This window comes from Tetrao urogallus (assembly GCF_951394365.1).
Source record: "Tetrao urogallus genome assembly, chromosome: 7".
Classification (NCBI taxonomy): domain Eukaryota; kingdom Metazoa; phylum Chordata; class Aves; order Galliformes; family Phasianidae; genus Tetrao; species Tetrao urogallus.
Window position 1 is genome coordinate 32,139,757 of NC_136820.1, and position 12,366 is coordinate 32,152,122.

The following is a 12,366-nucleotide window of genomic DNA, read 5'->3' on the forward strand; positions in this document are numbered from 1 at the left end:
TCTCTGCAGGGCTGTTCTCTGTGAGTTCTTCTCCCAGTCTGTCATCACATTTGGAATTACCCTGACCCAGATGGCTCTACTGAAGTTAAGAGTGTGATAGGGAATTCTAGTGTCTACGAATGCACTCTCTGCTGGAGGTTTATTTTCAGTTTTGCTTAGATCAAAATGAGTTGGCCTTATTTTTCTCTGTGGTTCTGTGTGTGTGGTTAATATAAAGAGGTGGTTTGTATAGAACGGTCGAACAAATGTGTTGGTCATTTTGACAGACAAAAAGAATGAAATTAATCACATGACATGGAATGATATGGGGACAGAATTACATGGCGAGTGACTGCCGAGAAAAAAAAAAATGCAGTCAGTTTCATTTTTCGGGGACCATTTAAATTATGGAAGAGATTTGGTAGTTACTAAAATTCCCAAACATTGTAAACATATGTCTATTTATATTTATATTGAGAGGGGGGAAATTATTTATTTAGCCTTGGGAAGGAAACAAGACTTTGAGTGGGACAATAGGAGAGAAGGCTGATGGGAGTGCTGAATTTTGTGTCGCTCCCATGGCGTTTACATTGGCATAACAGATCATTGAGGACTTTTAGTTCTGCTGGAAACTGATAGTAATTTTCCTGTATAAGTGAAGACTGCCTTCAGCCACTCTTTTCTTTGTAACTTCACTAAGAACTTCAGTATCTCATTTCAGAGGTATGTGACGGGGAGGGCAGTTATGTCCATGGATGGAATAAGTAAATACCAACTGGAATGGCTCGACATCCTGGTTTAGTAGAATAAGCTTTGAATTTTTACTCGCATTTGTTCTAAGTGCTTCAAATTATGTAGATTTTAAATGTTGGGTTTATGGGAAGTTTTGAGCTGTTATTGCTGTTTCTTAAAATTCTAGTTTGTTTTAACATCTTTGAGAGTATGTAGCAGAAAACAAGTAGGTCAATTCTGATACTGGAATGCTTTAATATCACTGAAATCTGAACTTTAGATAACTTAAACCTGCAGTGTAACCTGGTGTTGGCAATGGGTAGTCTTGCTGGGCAGCGTGGTGCTGTTCAGGTGCAGAACTGTCAGAGAATGCAAGCGACTTGCTGATACTTGTATGGCAGGTCTGGTGAGATGTGGCAGCACCTGTGTTTCTCTTACTGACGCCTGAGCATAAGGGGAATTTGAGGTAGAATCACAGCATAAATATTTTTGCGTTATAATTTTTAAGCAGTGCACAAAATCAGAGGAGAAAACAGCTAAAAATGTAGGTGGTACAAGTCTTTGCATTTGTGTAAATCAGAGGGAAAGTGGCTGAGCTTCACAGAGCAAGGTGTGAAGCTGATGTGCTTAGGTGTCCTAGAAGCTCAGAAATTTTCCCGACTCTTTATATTTTGAGTGCATATAAGGCAACATAATTGCAGAACTAAGGCTGATGCAAAGTTAAAGAAGCTTTTCAGCTTTGCATTTATTTTTGTGCTTTGTGGAAGACAGCTATTGTAAAAAATGACCTCTGTCCAGTATTGGACAGAAAGAAAATAATAAAGTTGGAGTATGGAGTATATAAGCAACAACTTCTTTAAAATGTATTTTTTACTGAAACAAACAAACAAACAAAACAACAACAACAACAACAAAACCCCAAAAAAGCAGAACAAAAACGTAATACTAGCGGCGTGTTTGACTCTATGAAACTAATGCAACTATCAGGATGGTTCGATGGCAGTGGTTGCCATTCCAAGTGCATTCTCAGGGCGTTCGTCAGAAATTTTTGATGAAATATTACTCTTCCTGTGCTTCATCCTTGGCAATAGTTATTCCCAGATGTATGTACTGCCAAAAAGCAGTGAGGTGAATAAGACATGACTGTAAAGTGAGGGATATTTTTCTCTGGTAAGAGATGATTCATAGAAGTTTGGTGAAGAGACATGGCCAAATTTTTCTTAGAGTTGAATGTCTGTTTGCAGCTCTATGCGTTCCACTTGAAAATTTGCAGGTAATTTTATTTATGTCAACCTGAAAATGTGGTCACAAATATACAGAGAAGAAGATTTTATTTTTTTTTTTAATCTTGAAACCTGTTCTCAAATTCCTTTATCAAAACAGAGAGCGTGGCTGCATATTTTCCTTTGTTCATTGGACTGTGTTTAGCCAATGTATCAAAATGCATGAAATTATTTGCTGTGATTTGAGCTTGCCATAATTTAAGTTGCATTTCAAACACTCCTATGGTTTGAAACATAGCACAGATAAGCTGATTTTCACCTTGAAAATGCTTGTTTAGCTCATTTAAATGAATGGTAAAATCCACCAAAAATGCTAAACGTGTGAGCCATTTTTAATCTTTATGTCCTGGCACAAATTTTCCTTCTGATTCTGTAAAGGAGTGGATTTCACTTTGCAAGTCATAAAGTCTCTGCAGCATTTTGCCCCGGCTAAGGCTCCTGCCTTCAGAAAAGTGAATGATGACCCTGTAGTCAGCATCCATACTTTTAAGGAACTGCTAGAACTAGTGATGACTCTGTCCCTTGGACTTTACAAAATTGACAGCTTGGATGGCGATTTATGTGATATTATCCATTTTTAAAGCTTTTGCACGTAAGTTTTCTTGATGTCTGATGAAGTGATATTTCATCAGACCTGAACTGCTGATGGTAAATGCATCATCTTCCATTCATTTTATAAGTACCTCTGTTTTACCAGCCATCTTCAGGGCTCCATCAGTAGCTATACCAGATGTGATGACGACGGTTAAAGAAAATTGCTTTCATGTATTTTTTTTTATCAGTGGCTTACAACCCTCAGTCCACTGCTCAAAAACTGAGCTTCTTTTTAAAAATGAAACAAGAACACAGTGCCTTTAAAAACAAGCAAACAAAAAAAAAGGTAGCACAACAAACAAACCAGAAAAAAACAAAACCCCAAGCCAAACCAGCTTTGCTGTTGTAATGTGCTCTGCAAAGCACAATCATTTTGTAAGTAAACCTTTGCAAATTAGGCTGTAGGACTGGAACATTCTTCTGAATTGCAGTTTGGTGGCTGATATTTCTTCCCACCTTTGCTTGCATAGGAAGTAGACCACTAAGAAGACTGAGACAAATTGTGTAGATGCTGAATAGGCAACTAAGCTTCTGGTTGTTTTGGATACCTGAAAATGACAAGTGTTTTTTGGCTGTTTAGATCCCTACCCAGCATGGCCTGCTAGGTTTTCTATTGAAAAGCAACATTGAACAAGTTTCTCCTTTACATGTATATATATATGTGTGTAAAATACTATATGTGCATGCTTTTTGAAAGACACAAATAGGATATCTTAATAAGGGGCAAGGAAGATCAACTTCAAGACAGCTTTAAGGAGGCATGGTTTAAGCAAACAAACAAAAACACACCCTTTATTTTTTTAGCTTCCACGTTTTCAGTTTCTCAATCAGAAAAACAGCCATTGAAGTTCAGTGCAAGAGCCAGTATGCTCTCACCACAACTGGTGTTGTAAGTAGGGTAACTCACAGATGTGTATCTTGCTGTCCCAGCTTCTGATCTACAGGTGTGACACTCGTCTGAATTCTGGTACAGTGTTTCGGAAGGGCTGGGCAGCATTTATACTCAGGAGTGGTGTTTTCTTTAGAAGGCAGATCTGTTCAGAGGTTTGATTTATTTGGAAAATAAATACAACTACTACTTACCTTACCTTGGTCTTTTCTGTGTTTTCCTATGCATCTGTTTCTTCAGATATGATACGTTAGAGACTGAATCTGGGCAAGATGGAATTGCACTCACTTGGCATACCAGCTCTTATGGGTACAGGAGAAACACGAAGAGAGAAGGCTGGTGACTGAAAAATGTGACATGTAGTATTTGTGTTGCAGTGGTTAAAGTTGCAGTGTTAATTCACAGGCCTTGCCTATGCTAGATAAAAAGCCACCTACGCTCGGGTGTATTAGTGATACAGCTTTGTGGGAGATCTGCTCTGGGAAACTTGGGACAGGGTATGGTAACATATGCCTCTGGGTCATGGAGTTCTGTTTTTCTTTGTGTTTGAAATGCAGTCAGTGAGTCTTAAAGAACTCTGATTTCATCAAGGAGCCAGCGCTGTCTTTAAGAGTTGTTTCAGTGCAGTCTGAAGTGTTACCTGATCTTGCCCTGGCAGGCAGTCATCGGGTAAGGTTTTAAGCAATGAGGTGTATGGGGGGAGTCTGAGGTAAGCATTGGTATTTCAATGACAGAATTATTTTTGATCAGAGAAGGGAGGATGAAGAACATTCCGAGTTCAGGTTCCATCTCCTGTGTGAAGCTGCTGCAAGAGTTGAGGTACAAGTCTCTGTGCTGCCTTCCCTGTCACTGAGATAGTGACGTGCCAATGGCAGGAGGACAGGGTGCCACCTGTTAGCTGGGGTGTGCAAATGCTGAGTGAGTGCAGAGGGTTTGGGCTGCAGGTGTGTGCTTTGTGTCAGAGAAATACATTAAGCGGTAACTGTGTAAGTAATTGAACTCAAGCAGCTCTGAGTTGTAATTTTGTCTCCGAAACACTGATGCAACACAGGAATTCCCTCCGAGCATTCCTGCTGTTCCTTTTCTGGAGTGGTGAAAGGAGACTGCCACACACTAATGCTCAGAGAGTGGCGTTTTTGTGTCAGTCCAGCTCAGCTTGGGCACTGCGAGTGTCTTATTATTAATTTTTATCCATGGAAAGTAATACATGTTTATTACTAAAGATAGAAGGTACTCGGTGATGCTGGGTTCCAGGCTGGCATGTAGTAAGGACCTTTTAGTGTCTGGCGATGGAGACATTGTGGCAATGGGTGGTTTTTACACAATCATAGGGTCAGAATATCCTGATTTGGAAGGGACCCGTAAGGATCATCGAATCCAACTCCTGACTTCACACAGGACCACCCAGAAATCAGACCGTATGTCATGTCTGAGGGTGTTGTATAAATGCTTCTTGAACTCCTGCAGCTGGGTGCCGTGACCACTGCCCTGGGAGCCCAACCACCTGACCAACTGCTCACTTTCAAGAAATGATGTAGCTGTGATAGTGAACTTGTAACTGTATTGGTGGATACACCTGCAAAATATTCTCATTGAGAATTAGAATGAAGCTTGTAATTGGTGAGGTTGGTATGAACTAGGGATTTCATCAATCACCATCATATCTGTAGTTTTATCCAAACTGCTGAAATCAGCATAAACAACAGCTTGGTTTAAACTCTAAGCATGCGTTATTTTACTTGATGGTTTGCCATGCCATTTCTCTTCAGTGGCGCTGTGTAAAGAGAAGAATTACTTCTTGCCAGAAGTACTGGCACTATTACACACAGCATAGGAGCCTGAAGTTTCCATCCCGTTGGATTCCTCAGCTCTGTGGCTGCTGAAGCATAGCACGGCGCGAGGCTACAAAGCCCTGAGCCAGGCTGGAGCCAGGGGCTCTGCAGGGTGCTCTGTAGGCACGGAGTGGAGCTGGTCCAACTCCAGCAGGACTGTCAGCGAGCTGCAACAGGAGCCCTGGAAATGAGCTGCCTCTACGCAGCCGATCCGTGGTATGGGTCGTGCTGAACAGCAGTTGCAGAGAATGCAGTGCAGGCACAGCAGCTCAGGTGCAACTCTGCTTGGGTTCGGTGTTTTATATACAGTATCTTCAAAGACAGAATTGAAGTTCTGGAGTTACAGAACGATGTTTGTGGATGTAGGCAGGCTACAGTCTCATTGCTCTATTCTCATGTTTTTAGCATTTTTAGTTTATATCCTGACTGGATTGTGTTTTCTTTTTGGGCAAGCTTTAAAAATTGAGCCATGTCTCTGACTGCTGGCCCTAAGCATGATTTGGAACAATAGTGGACTGAAAATAAAATAAAATGCTTGTCTTCTTGGTGCCAGATGTTATCATAACATCTATCCAGTGTTGTTCTCTTCTCCATAGTCTTGCAAATGCTAGTTTGGATTAATTAATCTTTCCTGTCAGTGAAGTTTCTACAGGAAATCTTTACTTCCTTTTTAAAACTAAGCAGACTGGGAGGGATCGTACTCATTGCTGAGGCATATTTGGTAGACTAAGGTGAATATTAGGTGAAGCAGGTATACGTTATAGTTCTGTGCCCATTTTTCCTTCCGTCTCTTCTCTGAAAGAGTGATCAGGAACTGGAATGGGCTGCCCAGGGAGGTGGTGAAGTCACTGTCTCTGGAGGTGTTCAAGAAGCATTTAAATATTATATTTAGGGTCATGGTTTAGTGGAAATACTGGTGGTGGGTGGATAGTTGGACTGGATGATCTTGGGCATCTTTTCCAACCTTGGTATTCTGTTTGGAAACTACCTTGTGGTCTCCAGCCTTGAACTATTAATTTTTAGATACTGTTCCATACAGCTGCAGTTTAAACCTCAGTTTTCTTCATCACTTTTATTTATTATTACCCTCTGTATACCTAGGCTTTTCTGGGGGAAAAATAGGGAGGGAATCTGTTTTTCCTGCTGATTTGTTTTCCACCCATCTTCAATTCTTCACTCTTAACGAGGGACTGTTCTTGTCCTATTCAGAAGAAAGTGTCTCAGTGGATTGTATCTGATTAGCTTTGTAACTAAAAAGTGGAATATGTCATCCAATGCAGAGATAATAATGAGGAGATGATAATCACTGACCTTTCAATGAGTTCTTGAAACCCCCTTGCTGAGAAAGGAGGAAAGACATAGAAAGGAAATGTATGATGCGGCAACTTAGTGTCTGAGGATGGGGTAAATTCTGGTTGTGTCTGACTGCAAATAGGGAACTAATGCTTCCAGTATTCCAGTATGATCTTAAAATTAACATTTCCAAATGAAGAAAAAAATATATCTGTTGATACTTGATATACTTCTAGATGTATATTTATTATGTGGAAAAAAAAAAAAAGCAAGTATGTATTTGCTTACCAGTTTAACTTTGCAGCTGCAAGTGAACATTTGAAAGGTAAAATATTTAGTTACAACAGTTATGTGAATTTATTAAGTACACAATGTCATATGTTTAGTTGTATACAGAAATAGCATTGCAACATCTTTATTGTCAATTTTGTTAAATTATTATATTTATATTCTGATTTATTATGTTTGTATTTTGTTCATTAGAGAAAGCAACCAGTGAGATGAACACTGCAGAGGACTGGGGCCTCATCTTAGACATTTGTGATAAAGTTGGGCAGTCACGCACAGGGTAAGTGATTTTTAGAAACTGTCCCTCACAAACATTAATTTTGTTATTTCAATCTTATACTCAGATGAGAGGAATGAAAATTTTGTTTTGTGTAGACTATTGAAGCAGCTCAGTTTAATTTACTTAATGTTTTTACTGGAGTAGATTTATTACAATGAAAGAAAAGTATGGATTTTCTGCCCAAATATTTTACAGTTCTTATCTCTTAAAATCAGGAATTGCATACAGCAGTTTTTTCACCAGTGTAATAGAATGAACAAGCTGATACGTTTTATCAGTGTCACTGTAAATCCAGCAGACATCATCAGTATTTTTTTCTTGTACAATCATAATCAAGGATCAAAGTGACCTCCGGAGGTCATGTGGTCCAACCGCCCCTATTTGAAACAGGTCTGATTAGATCAGGTTGCTCAGGACTGTGCCGAGTCTTGAATGCCTCCAGGGACAGAGTTTCCACAACCTCTGTGGGCAATCCATTTCAGTATTTAACTACCCTCACGGTAAGCAAGTAAATAAATGAATGATTCTACTATATGTTTGTAATTTCCCTTGTTCCAACTTGTTTGTTGTGTCTTACCCTATGACTGCGGTTCTAACAAGAATCTGGTTTCATTGATGGCCTCTGCTTAAGTAGTTGTATAAAGCAGTAAGGTTTGCTTTTACCCTGTCCTTCTAAAAACTGAGCCCATATGTTGGTGTCTTTTTGTTTGTGTCTCCCCTCTGGCTGTCTTGGTAGCCCTCCACTGGACTTGCTGCGGCGTGTTAGCATCTTTCTTGTATGGGAGAACTCAAAAGTGGGCAGTGTCCCAACGTAGTCTTACAAGTGCTGTATAGAAGAATGGAACACTTCCTTGGCCCTGCTGGCTGGCTGTTATTACTATGGCCTGATGTGTTTGGTCATCTTTGCTGCCAAGCTGCTCTCCTATCACCCACTGGTTCCTGCCAACCCTTCCCTGTGGAGCTGCTCTTTGGCCTCCACTGGTGCAGTCCACTCCAGATGCAATACCTTGCCTTTCACTTCTTTAATTTAATGATCTGGTTTGCCCATTCTCCTTACTGTCCATACCCCTCTAGTAGCCCTGCTCTCTGGTATATCAGCTGCTTCCTCCAGCATGCTGTTGTCAGGAAAGATGCGTCCTGTCATCTAGATCATTACTGAAGACATTTAGCAGCACCAGTCCCAGGAATTCCCTGAGGGACACCACGAGTTACTGCCCACCAGCTGGGATTTGCACACTGCTGACAAATCTATGAGCTCAGCAGTCCAGCCAGTTTTCCACCCACCTTATCATCCTTTTATCCAGCCAGTATTTCACCTGTTGGGGATAAGGAGAACTATACGAGATATGCTGTGTCTAACACTTTATTGAAACTCAGGTTTAAAGCATTCTCTGCCTTTCCTTTTCCTCACCACCAGTGTCTTTGTACAGTAAGCAGTGAGGATGTGTATTTCTCCCCCTTGTTTTGAGAAACTATTGTCTTACATCAGGGCTTTAAGAAATGCTCATTTGAAAAAAAAAGTGATTAAATGAAATGCACCTTTAATGCAGACTATTCATGCTTTCATTACTGATCCTTTAATGAGCTATCTCAGAGACATTATGCAAGCCTTCTTTTTTTTTTTAATACATTAAAAGGTAAAGTATAATTTGAATAGCAAGTGAAAAATATGTCATAAAGATGATATTTTGGTATATCTGTTTTTATTCAGTGTTGTGTTAGACTTCGGACAGTTTTAAATTATATTTTCCTCAAGCATTCCCTGTAACATTTCAGGTAAGGAAAAGGTTCAAAAAGAGAGCTATGCCACTGATTCTGTTCCAGGGGACAGGTTCACAAATTAACTTGTTCCTTGGGATTAAGAGTGGTGTCTGGAGAAATATTTATGAATAGCAAGGTATACTGAGACTTCTGTGCTGTTGTGTGCAACTCCAGTAAAAATAAAAACTGGTTAGTTGTTAATAATGTTTTGTGTTATTTTCTGTATGTGAAATGTGTTTCTATTCCATGTATGTTGACGCTGAGTCTGCAACAACAGTGTTATTGAAGACCTCAGTATTCTATTTCACCACTTTTGCCCAGGCAAAATTCAGCCTACAGTGGCTTACCCTAAACAGTGCTTAAATGTATTTAGCTGCAAGAGACAGCTGCTTGGAAATGCAGATAAAGCCAGTGATCTTCTGGCAACATCCATGACAGCTGGAGTTTCTGTTACGATTTTGAAAACGGAACAAAACAAAACAAAAAAACAACAGTGGTTTTGTCCTGCTGTGACTTTAACCTTTCTAATACTTACCCTGCTTGTAATATGCTGCCAGCTGACTCACTGCTGAATAGCAAGCACGTTCTGTTAAAAACTTGCTGATAGTGAGTTTTCTTTGTTTGTATGGATTTTGTCATGGTATAGCAAGGTAAAGCAAGACAATGTTTCCCATTAAGTTTAAATCAGATAAGCTACACTTAATAACTCTTCTGCAATTTAAGTTATTGTGGCAAGGATACTAATCATTGGAACTAGCTTCTGCTTTAGTTTTTTCACCAGTTTTTGTCTAATGCGAACTGTTCTGTTTGGCAGAACCTTATACTGTATTGTCTCCACTTTATTGATTTTCTTTTGTACAGTCTTTGAATAGCATGCCTTTCAACATTTTGAACATAAACCACCATACACCGAAAGGGATTATTTTCCTTTATGAAGTGTAACATTTTGTTGTGTACTGTTACATTGTACATTGTCTCATTTATCTGTTTGTTTGCTTTCAGAGTAGTTATTGTAAAACTGTTGTGCTGCAAATATTTATTTTCTCCTGAGATAAATTAATGATAGTTTAGTAGCGGAATTGCTAGCTGGATACATACACTTGTGCTACTGTATATTGCTGTATATTGCTGTAGCTTGGTGGCAGAAAATCATCTTCTAATTGACTCTTCTTTGATCCAACCAACGAACACAGTTTTATCAAGTTGGAATTCCACCAAATCTCCCATTTTAAATGACTGCTTTCTTAATTTTTAGTGAAGTTCAAAAACTCACTGAGTAGAGTTGATACAATTTTCATAAAAAAACAGCCTAAAGACAGTAAACTCAGTAATATTTTGAATAATGCACCTTTTTACATTAGCATGTGTAAAGTATTGCCGCGTGCATTGTGGAATTGGATATTGTATTGCGTATATCAGCTTCTGAGAGTGATCTAAGATGTGGCTGAGTCAATAGCTTTATGATCTCTGAATGCTTTTTGGTAAGTAATGCAGTTTTGCAGTTGCATCGTGCATTTTTTTGCATCATGTGTTTTGGGGACATTGGCAGTATCTGAAACTGCCGAGCAAGTTGCCTTTTCAACATGAAAAGATGTGCGAAACTAAGATTGTTACCATTAGATGCAATGTGTTTTTCTGCTTTTTTAGACAACATTATTGAAAGCCTGTTTATATTAAAACCTTTGATTGTGTTTTACTTGTGTTTTAGATCATCTTAGTACAGGGAATGTACGGATTTTGCATCTTGTTGGCTTGGAATAGAAATGCTGTCACAACTTAATCAGTACTTTATCAACTCTTAGTAAGACAACATTATGATAGTGGAATTATGCTTGTAATGGATAAAAGGGAAACCTAACAGTTAGGATATGTTCAAGTATGAGGTGCACCCATCTTGCATTCTTATTTGTTGTACTTCAAGGCTAATACTGTAATTGTGTGCATTTGGTTTTGACAGGGTGGTAACTTTCGTTTTAACCTAGTTTGTTTGAAACAATCACTACCTCAATTTTTCTGTAGGAATATTAGTTAATAAAAATGATGGACTGGAAAAAAAAATGAAGTCAGCGAATGAGAGAAGACAGCAATGGCTGAGGAAATAGAAACATTTGCTGCAGCACTCTGTTGGAGGGAAATTTGGATGTAGAAAAGCTGTCACTCAGGAATGGTTTGTCTGTTTTGCTGGTTGTGTAACTTTGTGGTTCCTTGTGGGTTGATTACGGAGCAGGGATTCTGGTCAGCTGATTCTCCTTGGTTGTTTCCACGCCTCTTGTACAAAAGCAGTCTTCCAAACTACTTCCCATCTTTTTTTGCCCCTAAAGTTACTCACTGTAAGCAACATGTTGCGTAGTCATCACAGTGTGTCTCACAGAGTGATCAAGATACTCTGCCTTACTGGTTTCTAATGGAGCAAGCAGAACATCTGAGTCACCTGGGTAGTCTTGAGTCTGATAGGCAGTTACTTTGGATAATAAACACAGAATAAATTGCTGACAAAGTAGTATTTTAGCTTCCAATTGCAGTTAATGTATTTGTTAAGAAAGTAGTGGATGTACCTACCATTCAAATGCGTTATTTTACTCTCTAAAACTGAATTTTATTGCAATGTTTTCTGAATATATTATGTAGTACGTAATCAATGTATCAAAGTTTCTACCTTATCCTTCCCAACCTTCCACCTACTGATTTGTTACCCTCCCTCACTGTGCTGCCTTTGAAGCTTTGATTATGAAGTTATTAGAGCAGAATTGCAGGCAAATGTTTGTGAAGCATGGCCTGGAGAAAGTGCTTAATAGACAGAATTTTATTCTTGTGGAACGCACGCCTCTCCTCTAATTTCTGCTTAGTGCTTTTCATCATTTCTTATCTAAATTGCATGACAAATTAATTTGAAATGAAAGTAAGGATATTTGTTCTGTCTACAGTAGGGATACTTGAAGTTTAATCGGTGAACTGAGCATTAGTAAGCATGATTTTTTTCTTGGTGTAGAATTAATCTGAAGATCTTTTTAAAAGCATTATGAAAAAGCAGTGACATTCAAATATTGATTGTTTCTGTTAAAAACATCTATTTGCTCACATTTTTGGAAGTTCTTATGAATTACTGTGGTTTAGTGTTTTTTTTTGTTGTTGTTGTTGTGGGTTTTCTGTTCTTTTAACATTTTTCAAAATTGTATTTGACAAATATGGAAGATCATTTGATTTTGAAACTTTATTGTCACTTTATTACTTTATAGAAATAGCTTCCATAATAAAATCGTCTTAGACTAATGGTGTTGTGGTCCTATTCCTGGACTGCTAAATTCTTGATTCTGTAGCCTGCTTTTGTAAATGCTGGCTTGGTAATTAATGTCCATGGTTGTGCACACTGTTCATAAGTTAATGCAGTTATTTATATATAATGGCATTCATTTAGAAAAGAAAAAAAAACACCAA

At 38.7% G+C, this 12,366-nt stretch overlaps 1 protein-coding gene across 1 annotated transcript in view; it reads left to right on the top strand.

Moving 5' to 3' along the window:
• Positions 1–12,366, top strand: part of STAM (signal transducing adaptor molecule) — a gene marked incomplete at both ends in the record, with an annotated part of 28,829 nt that overhangs the window by 5,438 nt on the left and 11,025 nt on the right. The window contains one exon of the mRNA XM_079538255.1: positions 7,086–7,170. Within this exon, the coding sequence (XP_079394381.1) occupies positions 7,086–7,170 (85 nt within the window). The remainder of the gene's footprint in view (positions 1–7,085; positions 7,171–12,366) is intronic.